General features: G+C 39.4%; 1 protein-coding gene across 4 annotated transcripts in view; it reads left to right on the forward strand.

Moving 5' to 3' along the window:
• Positions 1-19,829, forward strand: part of LOC136441757 (ras GTPase-activating protein nGAP-like) — an 85,140-nt gene that overhangs the window by 19,681 nt on the left and 45,630 nt on the right. For 3 of the 4 annotated variants that reach the window (XM_066438215.1, XM_066438219.1, XM_066438216.1), the window contains one exon: positions 138-228. In XM_066438215.1, the coding sequence (XP_066294312.1) occupies positions 138-228 (91 nt within the window). Of the gene's footprint in view, positions 1-137; positions 229-15,864; positions 16,064-19,829 lie in introns of those variants that run through there. The other variant, XM_066438217.1, reaches the window with a different exon arrangement.

The following is a 19,829-nucleotide window of genomic DNA, read 5'->3' on the forward strand; positions in this document are numbered from 1 at the left end:
AGAATGTCTGAACTTCTATCTAAAATCACAACTGGAGATAATGCAGTGTAGGGTACCACTTCAGCCCACGTTATACAACATGTTATGAGATGTAGGAATGTTGTGTTGATGTTGGCATGATGTCTTGTCCGGCTCAGAACGCCTCCAAGTTGTCGGAGACTCTCCAGACAGAGGAGGAAGAAGGTGCGAGTCTCCCGAAGGCGGTACTACTATCTCCTGATAAACAACGTAAGTTATGTTTCATACTGATCTGTACATACTAAATAGGGATCTCTCCCTGTCCAAGATGATTTGCTGATTACTGAATTATCTTTTTCAAAGATTTGGGCCATTGTTCGGCCACTAAGCCATCCAAATGCAAGTCTGAAAATTTTTCTTCATTTGTGTTCTGTAGAAAGTTGGATTTGAGTACAGTGACGTTAGGAGATTCCTATTGACCTATTTTTTCAATTCACCAGCAAGTTAGACTATACATTTGCTATACATAGGAAACAACAGTTACATGTGTGGTATATATTTTTGAGATTTTGTACAGTAACTGCTTATTGCTTTGCCTGTTTAGTTGTCTCTTGTGCTGGTTTCTGTATTGAAAGCTAGCTCCTGTGCTCTTCCATTGTGATGAAAATGGTTGTTGTGGACACCTCATTATGCTCTATGGAATCTTCTCCTTAAGTACCAATTGTCATGAGTGACAATAGATCATCACTTAGCAGAACATTAGATCCGTGCAGATGTACATGTATCAGGGGAAAAATGTACTGGTTCAAACTATATTGTGCATAGTACAAAGTGTCTGTTATAAATCAAGGTATCTTGGTAATCTGGACCCTCCAAAAGGCCTCAGACACCCTCCTGATGACTGGTAAGCGATGGGTGGATCTGGCATGCGGTTGTCATCATCTGTTTGCCCATTGTGTCCTAATGTTTGGCCTGGATAGTCAAGGACCAGAAAATATATGGACAGTTTGGAAAACTCCAGAAGGCATTTCACAAAGTTTTCATCTTGATGAGTTGTTAACACACAGGCATTTGGTAATGCACATGTAAATTGAGTGCCGTCTCAATCAGTTACTGAGTGCGCTATGATATTTAAGCCTTAATTCTATATTTGTGTATCAAAGAGAAACACAGTTGATCTATATATACTACGGGATGCTACTTTGAGGTATAGATATTGCAATGAATTTATTACCATACTGTAGCAAATCTGCCATAATTAGTTAAATACAGAACTTGAAGGTCGAATGACAAGATTAATGGGGACAAACAAGAGGAAATGTTACTCCAAATCCCTGATCTGTTGGTCCCATTGACATAGCTGAGACATTCTCTCCCCTCTGATTCCTGACCCTGTTGGTTTAGCAGTGGCATCGGGGCAGGGGGCGTATTCGTGGCATTCTCATTACCCCGGGCGCTGCGCTGTGGGAACCAAACCGCTACAGAACCACCAGGTCAAAACATTTACAAATATACATGGAAACTCATTACATTGAAGGGTAGCCGCATAAGGCCTTTACATGTAGCCGTAATATCACATGGGATTTTACATATAGATTAACATGGGCTTACATGTAGTTGTATTATCTTGTGATCTTTAAATGTATGTTTTATCTTGACACATACATCATAAGTAAATAAATTTGGTTAGAATGATAGCGTATCATTTTTATTTCTATGAGGATGAACACTGATATTTTCTCCTTTTTTTCTTTTAATCTAACGGTCAAAGCAGATGATACCAGGAGAGTTATAGAAAACAGGCCTTTGTTTTGATGGCCATTTATGGGAAGATATATTTGTCCAATCACTACCTGCATGACATCTGCAATGACACCAGTAGGACATCATGTCACACAACATCTCTCACTGTTTGCATAGATTCGGTGCATGTTCCACAGCTATTGTATGTCTGACCACTATCTCCTTGTGCTTTTGTAACCATAAGGATGAAACATGATGCTTACTTAAGTTGGCGAGTCTCAACTGCAGCTCTCAGTTTGACCAGTATTTACATAAAAGGCTCAATTCCTGATCAGTTAAACCCTGTGGTATGTTTTGCTTTTTAGAGTTATCAGGACGAAGTGAAAACACTCATTGTCATCTGTTTGGATGTTCTTGTACCAAGGATCATTTTCTGTGGTCTTCTTTTCCAATTTTCCTGACTATTAATTGGCGTTACATTACTGTTTACTACATATATTTGTTTTATATCATCATTTTCTTAATTGGAGGCTTTTGAAGGATTTTATTTAAATTTACCAACTTGAAATTGAGCATGAAGTGGGAATAATGTTTTGATGGTTTGAGTACCCTGGGAGTTGTATCGTTTGTTGAGGGAGAGATTTGAAAGACACCTAAGTCCACCCCACCTCATGTGTTTATGTAAAATGTCCCCTCTGTGATAGCAATCCCACATGGTGACCTTCTCAACTACAAAAACATCCCCTGTCTCACAGAACCAACCTCCATCTGCTAAAGAGGGGGAAATTCCCCTTTCAAGGTTGTACATGTTTTATATGTAAACACCCAACTACTGTTGCTCTGTTTACAAACCCTTACAAGTGGATCTGGAGTGTGAGACCCAATGCTGGGTGCTGGTAGGATATAAAGAAACAGGTGTGTGGGTAATTTGTTTGGACGACCTTTCTCTATCTCTTGGCTCAATGTCAACCCACAAGATAATTACAAACACACGTTTTCAAGGACTGTGATATGAGAAAGGCAAGTTCATGTATCAAAGTTGCTAGGGTAGTGTTATCAGGATGGTTTACAGTTGCAAGATTTACATAGTGGCTAGCTGTAATGTTTTACATGTGTACATGAACACGGGATAATGGTATTCCAAGGAAGTTTTGCAATGGAGATTACAGAATTGATGAGCGTAAAATTAAGATGAAGTGCTCGGAGGCACCAAAGTTTAAAAACTGCCATTGTTTCATTCTGGCCTGGCTGCCAAACTGGCTACAAAAGTTGTCGAGAAGGCAATGGGTATCACACTGGAGTCACTCGCTGAACTGCATGTCAATCTAGGTACCTAGAGCATGGAATACAAACTTGTATTTTTCAACTTGCAACATTGCAAGTTCATATCATTTTTACTTGTAGATCTTGAAAATCACCTTCAAATTGCAAGTTGCTTCATTGTATTTCGAACCCTGCTAGAGTCATACTGGTCTTTCCCAATCTCAGTCTCTCAACCATGCTGACTAAGTTCTTATATTTTCTGCTACTGTTGTCACTGCCAGTTTTATGAAATTGATCACACAACTAAGAAAGCAATCAGGTATCGGCGTAGAATTCGAAAAAGTTATTTAACACAATCTGAACTTTTTCATCATTGAACAAGATGCACAGAAATGTATGTAAACCCCTTAGTGTGATTCCTCCTGTGTTTCTTTTCATCTGGAATGTGTCCTTGAAACGGCGGACCAAAACAGAGTTTTACAGCAGAGCAAGTATAATCAACACATCGGCTGTTTACACCCTTCTTATCACACGTTTCCATCTTACACCTTAATGCATTCGGGAAGTGCGCTAATCCACCCATATATCCCTACTTCCCACATGTTTACAGTGGTGGAGCAACCCCCACATTTCACCGCTGTATACTTAATACTGTTGACTTCAATTCCTTCAAATTTGTGTGTTTAATGACGTGTAAGATCACTGGTATTATAGCCTCAAAGCATTGAAGTTGTCGCTATTTTTGCCTCAAACAGGGGTACAGATATGCATTGTTCACTGGATGGTTTGTGAGTAGATTAAGTAAAACCTGCCCGTTTCATCTCATGTTTCTCGCTGTGATGTCACAGTTAGTTCCAACATTTCCCTAAGTATGTCAACAGTGTATCCATAGAAGGCTTCGCTGGTTCTATTGTGGAGTAAATGTTCCCCTTTGGCAACTGGCAAGGGTTGACTTTTCGTTGCTGGGGCATGAGCGCCTGCAGAGAAAAGTCATGATTTACTGGACACAAAACATTCCGCATTTTCGAAAATGTCAGGAGTTGAAACTGTTGAACCAATAGACATACCTGTACAACTGGAACCTTTTTCCTAACAGACAGGGAAAGACCAGGATAGGTAACAGGGAGACATGTGTAAAAATTCTGCTGGTGTGATTTTTTTTTCAAGTTCAACTAAAAGATACAATTCTTTTCTTCTGATGTTCTTGCTTTTTCATTCACTTCATTGTGCTTTTTCTTTTCTGATTCCCTTAGTCAAACCTTTCCACACAGTTTGTACAACCCCCTACAATCCCTAGTGGTCTATCACCAACATATACTTCTCTTCCCTTTTCGTTCTCTGTCCTCGGGAAACTACAGTAACATACATGTACTTATTACCTGCATATATATTGTGCATTCTTCTGAATTCTTTATTAACTTTTGATCCAACGCCAATCATATACTTGATGCTTTTATGACTGTGTGGAGTTGAGTGGACTTTGTCTCCGCAGCTATCTTTCCCCCCAGTCTGTCTGTTGTGTGTCCATTCCTGAGTTCCCTGGTTCCTATCTTAATCCCTTTGTACGTGTTTGTGTGTTGTGTTTAATTGCTGTCTCCAGTGAATTCTACATGTGGGTCAAGGAAAACATTCCCCGATACTCCCAAACAAGATAACATTCTTCTGACATAAAACGGGCTCTACTACTGGGTGTATTCCAATGTTGAAAGGTCTGTGCAAGTTCACGATACTATTGGATGTCAGTTTGAGGTCTTGGAACGTGTCAGCTTTGAATGTCTGCCCTGGTAGTATTTATTATACACTGTCAGTACAGTTCAGTACTTCCGACTGGTTGTAATTTGCCAACAGATGCAACTGATCATGTGTTGCTTACATGTGGAAAACATGCATGCCCAGTGTATATCAGAAATGTCTGCTTAGAAATACTTTTACCAAAGAACATTTATGTTTTCACAAAGGCGTCGGTAGAGTTTTTGGTAGGGTAACCAGAGAGCGCGATGAAAATGAAGTTTATCTTTTATGATTAATCATAAGTCTTACTACTAAATGGTGACTGTCTGAATGCTGTGCAGCACCATCTAGCCCTCTTTATGTACATTGCAGCATTAGTCATGATGTCAGCATTTTTACATAGGCCTGCATTTATACTGTCTGCCAACAGGTGGTGCTGCTATGATATTGTGGGAGTGGTTGCCCACAATTCACTGATAGGTGTTCTAAAGAAAGAGATGAAAAATAAACACAACAAAGAAAACAAAACAAAACAAAGTACAGATACACTATGAGTATTACATTACAGGCAAGAAAAGGAGTTTGAGATTTCCTCGGCTATTTAGGATTTAGTTATTTCATTCATAGTTGATATATTTGACCATTTATAAGATTTTCTTTGCATCTTTGTGGGTGGCAAGACAAGGAATACTCTGTAGATGATTTCTAGATAACAAGAGTTGTAAGACCTGTCAATTGTGACTTCAAGTCAGATAATAGTAACACAGCTGGAATATGAGATTTATCTTCCCATCTTTCTTCCTTGTTTTCTCTGCAAGCAGAAGTGTTCTATTGTCTAATTGGGCTTTCTAACAGACTGTCCCTGGAGAAAATCCTTCAGACACCTTATGGGCAGGCTTGCCCTAGTTTTACTGACTTGTTTTGATGTTACAGCAAAGGTTTGATTTGTAGGGACATTTGAAATGAACGTTATACAAGCTTGCACCTACTTACTTGCATTAGACATATTGATTTCTGTGTGAAGAGTTGACAAAATGTTCATGCTAAAAATGTTAATTCTTTGTTTTCTTGTTCATGCATGTATATTCTTTATGGGCATCTCCAGAAAGCTATCAATGCAGACTTAGCTACACATGCATCACATATTTTCAGAAACAATACAGTTCAGTGACTTTTTTTTGTACCACAAAGGTATATAAGGTGATTGACCTACATTTCAATAAGGACTGTTCCACTTGAAATTTGAAATGGGGGTACATCAACAAGACATTTTATTCTGTAACCTTTTCATTACATTTCTTTTATATTCATGCAGTATTGTATTGATTTACAAATCTACATACAGATGAACCACACTGAGAATGGCAAACTTTAAAACACATCTAGGCTTGTTCAAAAAGTACAACTGGACTATTACAATTTGTGCCACAGGCACTGGACCATAGAATCAATTGGCCAAAGAATGTGTGATCTGGTATCACCAGTTGAATGTTGTCAATCAAAATAACAGGCCTGGCCTGTGTCTGTGAGAAACCTTTCAAAAATGGACTATTCCTAGCAGGGGTACACAATGAGGTTCAAGTGATTAATTAAGTTTTCTTGTTATTAGTTCAGGATGTGAAAATCTTGTTTTTGGCACCAAGCTCAATTTGTTTTGTGTTCTATAATACAAGTTTATATTCTACTGTTTTGAAATTTGTATTTCCAATATTTCATATATTGGAAAACTACCTACAATCTAGTGGCATCTTCAGTTTTGCCAAATGGCCCCATGACTGTTAGCACATAATCAGTTGAGATGAGATGGCTCTAGGCATGTTCCAACAAACCATCCTGTGACCTCCCGTCTTTTTGAAGGTGAAGATCACCTGGGTGCTTTCCTGTTGTTACAGACATATTTTCTTACAGACAGAGTCAAGGTATGTGTTCCCACATGTATCTTCTTTTCTTTATCTTGTTTTTGCAACCGCTTTCCTACTTCCTCAAGTTCCTGTGAGGATATTTTTCCTAGATATGCCCATCCCCATTTATGTCAGACACTCAAATTAATGGTTACACTAGGCAGGGTTATATAATCTGTCAGTAGAGCTATACTCATCTCTCACAATTATGTCATGTCCACCAAGATTCAAGACAGTCACTGATCTTGGTCGAACTAGAAAGGCCTTTCTGTTCTCAGCCTGTGATGGAATCAAGATGTGATCCACCCAGAGAGCCTGCCAAAATGTCTGTAACTTGTTATCTTTGGTAAGTTTTACATCATACATAAGTACATCATCTGTCTTGTTTACCCAAGGTGTACTCTACCCATTATGTTTCACGTGGGCGTTAATTTTTTGAGGTTGTAACTCTTTTAGAGTTGGAACTGTAGAATTCTAGTTTGGGCCACTTTTCATCTGATAGACATCTCTGGTGTCTGTGGGTTATCCAATGCCCTGTAGTTACTGTAAATGCAGAAATGTTCACTGGGTTTTAATTTCGTGGTAGGGAGAAAATAGAGCGTTCGGGGTGGTTTTGAGTTCGCATTTGGAACAATAGTAGCCCTACCTTAGGACGCGCCCTAACTTAGGACGGGTTTTTTAGTGATCTTGTTATGCATAAGTACGCCGTGTTTGTGTCCACTGATTATGCTCATAAGGAAGATAAATGAACCAAGTCCATGCACATAATTTTTATTTGCATTCAAAACATATGTGTACATATTCATTTCTTGTTTTGTCGAGAATAGTATTTTGACGATAATGATGGCAACGCTGAGTAGAGGGTCACTGCAAAGCTAGACGGCCCGACACCTGTGCCAAGCAGATATACAACTATCATACACATAAGAAATATAACTTCATAAAACAAAAAAAAATTGGGTCTTAAGTGTTTGTTGAGAAGAAAACCGACCAAAGAAAACAACGTAAACATCGCTGCCGTCTGGCAACGTTGTTTTCCCGCCATTTTTGGGGCCGCGATGCTGGCGGACGGCGATTCAACGCACAGCTTTGTAACGCTCTAACATGTGATTGGTACCGTCTATGAAAAGGAAACTGAATACAGATATGGCGAAGATATTTCCCAATAAGTAGACGGAGTATTGTTGATGTAAGCGGTGTCGTTTTTTCGTAATGATTTTGTAAGTCGGGTCGCATGCAAGACGTACGTCGGGCCGCGCGCAAAGTGCGTAGTAGCCCATTTCCCGCCGAAACATGAGCTGGGATGCGCTAGATATTGCCATTCTCACATGACGTTAGAAGTGCACACAGTCAAAATTTTCCGGTCAAAAGAAAGCTATAATATAGCAGACTTCAAGGCTTATTTACATTTTCCTAACTTCATCACCAACTTCCGAAGAGAGCAAAATTACCAAAGCGTACTAAGTTAGGCACACTATCTGGCGTAGCACTAAATCAGAAGGTACTTTCGTGTAAACGTCTCACAGCGTTTGCCGCTTGTAACTCGGAGCGTGAAGGGCCCATGAACAGTATGAATACATTTCTTGTCCATTTATGTTCTTTAGATGAGTGTGTTCAAAATTCATTCATTAAAACATGACCATTCTCTGGCAACTAGCAATGGAGCGCCGTGAGTTCGAGCACGTAAAAAAACGTCCTATGTTTGGGCGACTCCCGTTATACTCCACAGGGTGGTTATGCATCGTATTCGTCCTGTTTTGCTTTGAAAGTGCAGTATCTATATCTGGTCATCCTCCCTGTGCAAGTGATCATCTTTATAACATAGCAGCAATGATGTTTAGCACTCGGAAGTGTTTCCTGTACATGAACATGATCTATAGGTTCAACCTTCCTGCTAGCTATATGGTGGGTATCATACAGAGTCCAGAAGGAGTATATTTACAAGAGTAGAGTAGAGTTAATTTGGCCAGGCAGGAAAAAAAAGGTTTTCCTTTAACTTGCTTTCTGTATACATCAGTGGAGAATCTTAAAGAATACCTATTTCTTAAATGGTTTCCTCAAGTAAAATTTACCGCTGTACTTGGACAGATCATTACTGACAACACAGAGTTTTCCAAACCCCCCATCATGCCCTCAGCGAGGAGTCAGGATGTCAGAAACTGCCTTATCTGGAAGTCCTGCTGTCAGACTGAGATGGTATCTGGTGACATGGCTGAAGTTCTTGGTACAACTCCAGGGAAGAAGTGCTCCTGTTACAAAAGGAGGGGCATTTATTCCCTTGTAATTGGTTCAAGTTAAAAAAAATTCAAATTCATATCATACCAACACAAATTCACTTTCATTTTAACAGTGGCACAGCTGTGTTAGATACACATGTATATCCATTGTTTCATGAAAGTCTGTCGTTCAGTCAGAAATATTTTCTCTTAAAATATAGACTCAAGCAATTTGACTAGAATTTTGATACAGTAACAGAGGGAAGAACAACCTGTGGTTTATTAGATAGCTGAAAAGCAGAATAATGGGCATACAAACATGTTGACTTAGTACACCAGTTTTATTTCCATGAGGTGTATTGATGTATATTGAAAAAAGGCATTGTAAACCTTTAAGAGCAGCACTCAGGTGTACCCTGTACCTGTAAGTGTTACCTGTACTTTCACTGTGACGTCTCCGATGTTTGTGGTGTAACACAATGACTCAGCGGGCTATTCACTGCCCCATGTGTGTGTGTACTCAAGGCTGCTACGTCAACCTGCCCATTGTCTGTCTGCCGGGTCAGGTCACCACTATTCTTGTCTCCTTTTGGTAATGTGGGGGGATTGTGGTCTTCCTGGTTTGGCTGTCACAGGAAGTTCATGCCCCAATTGACGATTGTGCAACCAGAATGTCTCTGACTGTATTGTGGATTTTGTAAGAACTGATTAATATTTTATCAGAGCTGACTTCCGGAGCAATAAAGGGAACATTCTAAAGTTGAATTAGCCACGTTGAAGTCTAAATAGCAACATTTTGTGTATCAACAGCACAAGAGTGTTATCATGCTTAACCGGCTTTACTGAAAACTATTTCTGGTATGTACACAGACTATATTGCTGTTGATCCCACTTGAATCAGTTATAATATTCACAATAGAATATGAATGTAGGGTAAGTTTCAACAAGTCATATTTATAGTGATATGCCTAAAGGCATATGAGAAAGCAAACGAATTACCTGAACAGGTAACAAAAGGTGGGCAGGAAGTGTCCCATATATGGCAAGTTACACACCTGACTCAACAGACAACAGTGAGGTACTTCCTTTGACACAGCACAAAACTTCCAGGACTAAGAAAAAACAATGTCACTTCAGTTATTACACGTTAGAATATGGGAGAAACAGTTTAAAGCTATACTAGAAGAAACCCTGATGGCTGAAGTAATGAGTTAGCAGGGGGAGAGAGGACCACCCAAAGGGAGAAGTTAGAGAGAGGGAGAGAAACGGAAAGCTGAACTGTGCTTTGAACTTTTTTGGCTCCTGGTCTAGCAGGCTTCCTGGCAGCTATACTTTACCACATCATGGGAAACCAGTGCCATAAACCTAAAGGCAAGTTGACATAGTTTCTATCTCACCTTTTCAAAGATATCTTTATGTTTTTCTGTGTTTCATTATGATCAAATACCCAGGATTTTTTTGCTTCTAGATAAGTCTATGAAGTTTCCTGGTGAGAATAACTTCCAGATGTAAAGAAAAATCCTAAAAGATAGGCACTTTGGAAACATGTATACAATTTGGGGGTGTTTTAGACCATTGATTTAGCCATTTCTCTGGTTATGGTGGTGAAAAATATTTGCAATGTCAAATTTATAGAAGTTGTATCTGTACTTGTAAACCAGGCATGACTGGACATTTGGTTGCATAATTCAATTCGTAATTGACATTGTTTGCTGTGGGTGTCTGGTCAAAGGGTGATTCAATGTTTTCACTTAGGAAATCCCTGGGTGCTAATATAGCTGCCATGAATGTCTGACCCCTAACAGCTTTCACATTTGTCCAATTGTCGCCATCTGTTGCTGCAAACCGCACTAACTAGAACTTCGTGACCAATATAATTCAAGTTTGTATACACAGTGGAATTGGTTCGGTCCCAAACCTGTTGTCATTGTCTGAAAAACAGGTTCCACTATCTAAGTTCTACTTTGACCCGTAGTTACTGTAGTTCTAGGCTAAGTTGTCAACATTGAAGGAATGACAGTGCTTTCTCTGGCAAGTGGTATTATTTTCATATTTAGTGCTCCCTAGTTGGTTCTTAGACCCCGTTCACACTCATTTTTTTCAATCGCGATTGAAGTATAATCGCGATTGTTCGATCTGATCGCGATTGAACGCAAATAAACTTTTGCGTTCACACTGCTTTTCGCCAAGTGGATTAAAGTACGCCGTGTCCGATCGCGATTGAAGCACGATTGAGGCATGCTTATTATTTGAGGTCATAGGTTGAGGTCAACTACTCTCCAAGCAGAGGAGTGGGTCCGGCAGGTTTTTGGTGTGTTTTTAGGCGTTTTTGTCGGGCTTTCTACTTTGTCATGGTTTCTTTATAGAGACAAAGAAACCATGACAAAGTAGAAAGCCCGACAAAAACGCCTAAAAACACGCCAAAAACCTGCCGGACCCACTCCTCTGCTTGGAGAGTAGAGGTCAACGGCTCGGCGTCGCTTGCTACAAAATGGCGGGAGTTCGCCAACTTTTGAAGAATGTTCTATCGGCGGGCTATGATCGCGAGAAGGCGTGAACGACGAAGGCTTTTGTATATTAGCCTAGCTGTAATACAGGTAATGAACACGGCAAGAGCTGTAGACAGGACAATCTGGGAGCGTGAACGAAGCGACGATTGGTGATTCCCACCCCCGGAACAAGCCGAAATACACGCCGATCGCGATGGAATGAATCGTAGTTGCGTTCACACTCAAAATTTGATAGGATTGGATTGGATCCGATCACGATTAATCCAATCAAACTACCTCCGGAGGTAGTTACAATCCAATCGCGATTGGATCGTTTTGGATCGTTCCAATCGCGATCGGGAGCGTTCACACTGAAAAAATCAATCGCGATCGGATCGATTCAATCGCGATTATACTTCAATCGCGATTGAAAAAAATGAGTGTGAACGGGGTCTTAGTATGAAACTGGATAAAAAGATGAATAAAGTGTCTTTGTATCAAGTAGATAGTTGAACTCATCTGGTTATATATAAGACGAATCTGAGTTTTCATCATAGTCCTTGGTAGAGTGATAGGATTGCTTGATTGGTGGGTTGTACAAATTGATGTTACTGGTACTTCTCAGTGGTAATGGTGTCTGTTCTGTAGAGCAAAGAGTATCTGGTATTTGTATCTTTACTTTTATCTCTCAAAGCTTCCACTTAGGAATGGTTACTCCCTGTGTTTGACATCAGAATGGTGGAGTGTTTTGGTCATACAACATCAAAACAAGGGCAGAGTTCCCAAACAAACCAGCAGTTGACCCAGAAAGAAAGCATTTGTCACAGTTGTTTAGAGGAGTGAGTTGTGGAACATACAGGGTGACAAGTCAGTAAGGCACAACACTGCAGAGCATACCATCACTGTTCACCCTCAGAGATACAAAGGAATCAAAACAAAGTTTGGTTTGCTTCTCTTACAGTCCTGAAAAGTAAGTGAGGACCTTGTTGTTGTTGCAAAGATGTTTCAAGATTTTCCAGGAAATTTGCAAAGAGCAAAATGGTTGATATTTTGTACTTATATTTGGGGTCAAATCAAGTTGTTACAAGGACACTGGAATTTTTTTGCTATTTGGGATCTTTTCTGCTTTTAGAAATTTAGAATTAAAGCATTTGTTGACAGTCTTCCATCGTTGAGGTCATTGACCTGTTTCACACACAAAATAATACAGGAATGCTTTGGTGTTTGAAATGTCTTACAAAAATCAATACCAGAATAAATGTTGGTATATCTTGGTCTATTGAAGTTACATATTTTGAAACTAATACCCCCTTCAGGTGTTCCGGTTGGAATCTAGAATACAAAAAGGAAGAAAAGAAGTGCACATATTTTTCAAAGCCTACCCTTTTCTCATGTCCTAATTCATCACCTTACCTTTGTGACAAGTGTTTACCTGCTAAAGCCCACATTTGTGTACCAAACTATGTGACCCAGAGAACAGATTGTTATTCACTGTCCTTAGTGAGAGACCGAAAAAGGATCATAAAATTTAAAATCAGTAAAAGTGTACCTGAAAGTGTGATTTGAAATATAATTCTACAAGGAAGTTCACATTGGAAAAGGAGAACAAGAAGCGAAATTCGGAAAACCTTTCGTCCTTCCCCAAAAAATATCTGCCAACATCTTGACATCCTTTCCCTCCCATGGTCCTTCCTGGTGCTTAGCAGCAAAGGCATCTGCTTTTTGTTTGTTCCAGAATGATGTGAAAGACTTTTCAAAGAGGATGCAGATACAATACACACTTCCTAGCCTCTTTGTCCTTTTATTTATTCCCTTTCATTACATTCTTCGAAGCTTTGTGGAAGGAAAAGGCTTTTTCGGAGGAATTTGGCCACGTCACAATTTTGATTCGGTACCCACACCATCCTTCCTGATGATTTCTTCTTCTCCTTTGCTGATGATACTATGAAAATTATGAACAAATAGCTTGGAAGGCTTATTTCATGGAGGAAGCTTGAACTGAATAGGATCATAGAATCTTAGGATCATAGGAAAATGTAAGTTCAATCTTTTCTTCCCTTTTTTTCTGCAAACTGTCATCAGCATAGTTGAAAAAGCTAATCCGCATTGCAAGTTACTACTGGCTGCTTGAAAGAGTATCATGCTTCACCTCAGTTGAGCTTTTTTTACCTTCCATGTCTATTTGATTTTTGCCCTGTCAAATCCAGCCTGGTGGGACACCTGTAGAGTCGGTCACTTCCATGTTTATTGTTTGTCAAACAGTATGATTTATAGGAAGAAGAGGCATAAAACTATTAACGAGTCTGTGGTGGGGTTTTTGTGTTATTTCCTTTGTTGGAACAGTGTATCAGTTCTCCATCATTGGCACCATGATAATCCTGGGTGTGGGCTGTTGAACAGTAGGGAGTCAGGAACTATAAACTATCCTGTGGATGTTCCTACAACTGGCACTGCAACTGATATTATTGGGCTGTGAACAAGGATATTCTAGGATAGTATGTATACTATTATGTATTTATGCACACTTGATATTTCAGATGGTTGAACTTTATATGGGTAAGAATACATGGATGATCTAATAATTAGGAATTGGATGATTGAACTGAAAGGGGGATAGGGGTCTAAAAATGTAACAGTTATTCCCCTCCTACAAGAGAGAGTCTGACCCGCTAGCTGTTGTTGGGTAAGGAAGGAACTTCCCTGGTTCTTAGGAGAAATAATAATGTTCACAGCTCATTAATGTTGGAATACACAGATGGGGGAGGCTGGAAGGATTGACACCCAGATGATAATGGGAAACATTAGTCTAGACAAAAGCCCAGCTTTGGCTCATTTGTCACACCCCCTATAAGGGGTAATGTGATATTGAAAGACTCCCTCAGTTTTCCCATAGTAACAGACCTCTGATTGTGTGCCTCTGTCTGATCTAGGAAAACATGTAATTCCTTCCACATGACCAGGAAAAACAGCACAGTCACATGGCATGGGAAATGTGGAAGCTTTATAATTCTGCTTTCAATTCCTATTCTGACTACTACGTCACATGTACCTCTCGTGTGACATCATATTTCGCTGTTACAAAAGGTTGATATGGGTAGGCTGGTATTCTATATCTGTGAAAAATATTTCTCCTTTTATAAACAGGTGTTTATTTGTATGGCATGGGAGGTCAGTTATACATATGTATTGAGGAATGTACTGTGAAATTTTAATTACATGGGTCCTTATGATCAGTTTTCACTTCCAACATTCCATCTTGACACAATATCAACCCCATATTACTTACACTTTGATGTAGTATTACCATTCAACACACGTACTTGTCAAAAGTGATACATATTAGGAATTGGTTATTTTTTGTGTCACCATAGTCTTACTCAGAACAATGACCAATCTCCTGTTTTTCTTTACACCAGAAATCCCATTACTTTTCTTGGAAACAAATTATCTGATCATACAGTTATGCAGACCATTACAGCACAAAATATGCAACTTTTGACCTACATTTCTTTTGCTTAGCATGTAAATAATATCCTGTCTGATCCCTTAGGTGACTGTCCCCCTTGGGTTCTGAAACTAGAATTGAAACAGTGATAATTGCTTTCTTCATAAATGTGACAATGTTATTTCATACTTAAGGTTTTGTGATATATTTTTCATTGCTTGTTGGCTTAGGTAGACTAATTTGTATGGGAATAGGGGTTTGAGCATTTGTTTGAACATTGTATTATTTATAGGGATTTTCAATAATCATATCTTCGGCACAACTCATGCATTGCTAATAACTATTTCATATTTAGAGTATCTTTCATCACTGGTTGAAAGAAATAGTAAATAACATTCTTGAAAGTAGGCAGAAATATTCAATGGTATAGAATATCCAGGAAGATGATATTTCATTGTAGCGTCAACTCTGAACATTCCAATATGAATAAAAAAAACATTTATGAAAAATTAAACTTAGCAGAGATTTTGTCACAAAGAGAATTCACAAACCATCATAATGCTGCCTTACTTGAGTGTGTACCAAACAATGATACACATTGTCTTGCCTTGAAGTGATATACGTACTTCCTGTTTTGCTAGGGGAAGTCTTGATTATGAAAACAAATAGTCATGATATAATTGTCTGTGGGAATATGAATCAAAAGAGAATGGGTAAGAGCCTTCTAAGTGGCTGATATAAACGGAAGACCTGTTACCGGTTCGCACACATTTCTGTGAAATTGATGATAGGAGATGTTTAAAGATAACTTTTGTTGACCAAGATTCTGAGAGATAATATCAAAACCATTTATCTTATTTTTGGTTCCAAAATAATCACAGTATTAGTCACGGGTCTTTACTATTTTTGAGTACCTGAACAATTTTCCTGAACCTCTTTGTCCAGAAGAAAAATCCAGTTCTTTTACCTGGCTCCCCTCTTTTGTTGTGGCATTGTCCTGTATAATCGCTAAATCAGTATGCAAATGAGCCTTCCCACTTTCTCCCAATCATCCAATCAGAGGGCCAGAATGCCCCCTCTTGATTGATGGCTGCTTACATGTTGGGGTCACGCTTGAATGGCAGCCAGTTGTAGGCAACATAATAGCCGCTGTGGATTGTCTGAATGCTGGGCTACAACAGGCTGGGCAAAAACTCCACACCCCTAACCGTTTTCACAGCAATTTGAATGCAGTACTTTTCGATCAGCCTTCTCCGTTGGTAGTCTGAAGTTTGGAATATCACTCCAGTCCAGTTGAAAAATCTCGCAGCTTTTTTGGTGAGTAATCTCGTCAGCTGTATGTTTTATGTGTAGACCCATGTGTGCGGCCGGTAATGTTATACATGTGGAACATACTGGGGAGTGTAAACTAAACCCTCCCACACTAGGTGGTGAAAGTGTCCCTTTCTAGTTGACAGAGTAAGTAGAAGTAAGGAAAAGAGATTAGAGATTCTTTAGGGAACTTTGGAAGCCCGGATAGTGTTTCTGTGTGTAGTTCCCGTCTTACCATTGCTGGTGGGCAGTCAGGTACCGTTGTTCAACTGATAATTTTTGAAGGGAGACCCCGGGGTTATAATGTCTTTCTAACGGAGTGATCAGGATTTGAAGGGTGTGTTTTCTTTGCCGCAAGAGCATAACGGGGCACTTCCCCTGTGTGAACATCCTGTTTGATTGTTGTGAGTGACAATCCCTGATCAACTGTCAGAACACGGTCGTTTGTTTGCGCTTGGAAAGCGAGCTGTTGTCTAACAGTGGTCTGTCCGAAGTCTGATGCAAACTTGTTCATAAAGTCAGAAAACAAGAACGTCAATACTTCAGGTGAAAAAGGTATGCCGGTATCCTGGTTGGCAGACAACCATTTGGGGGGTAAATGGTGTGTACTTTTCCAGTTGTACATTAATGGGAAAAACATCAGACCAGAATGATTGTTGCAAATACACTTAAACCCTGTGTATGTGCAGACTCTGTTGTGCTATAAGGGGGTATAGGAATGTCAACAAGTAGGCTGAGCTGTTGTTAATGGTTAGAGTTACAGTATTGGTCACGCGTGTGAGGTTGAATCCTTGGTCAGGGCAGACAACTGATTTCTAGTATCACGACAAATATTGTGTGGTTAAACTCTTGTACAGTTTCAAAATGATGCATCGCTAAGCCATAGTATTTACAAACTAGAGAGAGTTCAGAAGTGCTTCACAGAAACCAGACCTTTTCCTGTCCGTTGTTGTTATAGCATTTTGCAGAAGGAAGCTGAGTGTCAGCTGACAAAATATACTAACCACATGTGAAAAATTTCTAAGGGTATTTTTGTGTATAACATTTTCTGTCTGGCCCCAAACTATCTAGGTCCTATCAGTCAGCAAGAACATTTTAGCAATTATTTACAGTAGCCAATGAAAACATGTCCTGACAGATGAGATTAGGGTGAAGAATGGTGTTTTCCTGGACCATGGCTTCCTATCTCCCATCCAGGGTCCATGTTATTGTTAGTGATGGCTGTGCTTACAAACTTTCAGTTGAAAGATAATCTTACTGCAATAACATGTTTTCTTCTTCTATTGTTATGTGTAAGTTGTGTATTTTATAAAAAACTAGATAGTTCATTACTAAGATATTCTCTAACTTCTTTTGACTAGTCAGAATTTTCTTGATGACTGTTAGGAAGTGACCTTATACTGACCTTCCTTTTAGGTACTAGTATTTCCCTCCTGTTCTTAGGAAGAAAAGATTGACCTTAGCCAGGGTGACATCCTGGTAGATGACGCCACTGTCATTGAGGACATGATCCTAACCAGGATGATCTCAAGGCTGACAGAATACTCAAATTGGGGGCAAAGATTAAGTTTTATTTGATCAGAAAACTTAAGTGTAGAACATGGGAAGAAAATACGAAATACTTTCAAAAATAAGGCTATTTTTGTCCTGCCATTTCCAAATACACTTGTGTATATATATTGTATCTATTTTTAATGTAAGATTTCTACTACACATGGTGGTATTGATGTGTATAGCTGTGGAGTGTCAACCAGTATACCCTGCTGCAGAAGAACATATCTGGATAAAAACTATCTTAAGTGTTAGAAACAAAGACAAAGAGCTATAAGATCTGTTAACATTTGTGGATTTTGAATTTAGAAATCATGTACCCCCCTCCCCATGCTTATTGAGGTTGGCAGATTACCCTGTAACAACAGGCATTCCTCCCAGGCCACGAACTATGCAATGAAACAGCTGCCATGCCATTTTTGGCGACTACCCACGAGTGATCCCTTCTACTTAGCACGATGTCCCGCAGTTCAAAGGTGGCCGCGATACCCTAAACTATCTTTATCACTCTGGTTTTATTGGAGTACTTGGAACATGTGAGGTACTATTTCATTTTCACTCCATATAAGTTTGTAATGTTGTTGTTGACTTTCTCTTGGTTTCAAAGCCTTCGTTATCTTCATAGTCTCTTTTTATGTTTGGCTGTTGGGAAGGATTTTCAGTCAGTAAATTTAACTGTTTGCAGATGTCGTGGCAAGGGCTGGAGGTCCTGAGGAAATATTTGGATTTGCAAACCATGAATTTTTCTGCCCTACGAAAGTCTACTTGTAAGGAATTTGTTTTCTATGATAACACGAAGGTGATGCGGGGTTGAAGTTGGTCATTATTTTAAACAGGTGTATATAAGTGCCTGTCGCTGCTTCTGAAGGGGGCTGGCATTTTGGCTTCCATGTATGGAGTAGCAGCCAGGAGTGTTTAGAAAAGAGACCTGTCTTGGCAGCCCTGAACATTTTTGTGATGTCTATATACAAAATAACATTCAAGTGACACAGAACCTCTGCAGTAGCTACCAGATTCCCAAATGTCATGGTTTTTGAAGTACCTGTTTGTAGACAATCCAAAGGAATAGGGCAATCTAGATGTCTGTCTAACTGTAATTGTTATACAAACATGTGTCATCACCAGAGATAAGAATTGAAAGCAGGTATTCTGAGACCAGTAATTGCTGCAATTCTTATTTTCCTGACATACAATAACTGTGTATTCCTCCCAACTCCCTCAGACTCTAAGTCTAATGATGTGCTGTATGTTTTGCTGCATGAGAATGCAAAGTCAGCCATTACTAAGTCTTGTTGTTTTTGTTGTAGAGGGCTAGCCTGTCACGTTCAGCAGCTTGTCTCCATGTGGAACTGTCCTCTGCATAAGGATGGACCGGAAGTTATGCCTTAGCCTTCAGGGCAGTCAATATTTGTTGAGGGGAGTTGACGTAATTGGGATCTCCCTACCATGAGTAAACTATCCCCCTGGTACTGCCTGAAAATACCCGTCTCTTGCTGCAATCTCTATCAATGCTTGCACCATAGTATGTTTTTTTTTTAGCAGGGAACGGGCTGTGGTGGTAAGAAGTTTCTGAGAAAAGAAAGCTTCATTAAGGCCAGGCAATTAAGAAAATTTGTCAAAGGTTGATAATGAAATTATTGGCTTAAACAAGGAACATTTCCAGTTGATTGTTTGATGACAGACATGATAATGATGGTACAAGAAAAATTGTGCCAGTTCCTCATAGAAATGACCTCTTTATGTCAATACTGAAATACATGTATATACATTTGTATGTTGTATGTAAAACAGAGAGTGCTGTAAAATGTATTGGGATGGAATACAATTAAAATGTAGGCACGGAGTGCTTATACAAGCAACTAAAAGTATAGCTGAATAACATGTGAATTGAAGTCACAGAACTTTATAAAAGAAGAGCATGTTGCCTTGGCTACAAGTTGGCACTAGTAGCGATCCGCAGGTGTATTGACACATACTGTTACAACATGGAAAGTTCAGGAATTTCATCGGGTTACATCAGTTCAAGGTAGTTACGTGTAAATCACTGTGGAGAAGGGTTAATATTTAGCTACCATGTATTGCATGTAGGTCCTAATTATAAGGACAAGGACATTCAGTTTAAGTTCACTTGACACCTGTGTGGCTTCTCATTGTACGGAAAACTTGATGCTTTGACTGTAAGAAAGCAGCATGCAATAGTTTGATGGTCTGGCTAGATACA

Source organism: Branchiostoma lanceolatum, chromosome 9, assembly GCF_035083965.1.
Source record: "Branchiostoma lanceolatum isolate klBraLanc5 chromosome 9, klBraLanc5.hap2, whole genome shotgun sequence".
Taxonomy (NCBI): Eukaryota; Metazoa; Chordata; class Leptocardii; order Amphioxiformes; family Branchiostomatidae; genus Branchiostoma; species Branchiostoma lanceolatum.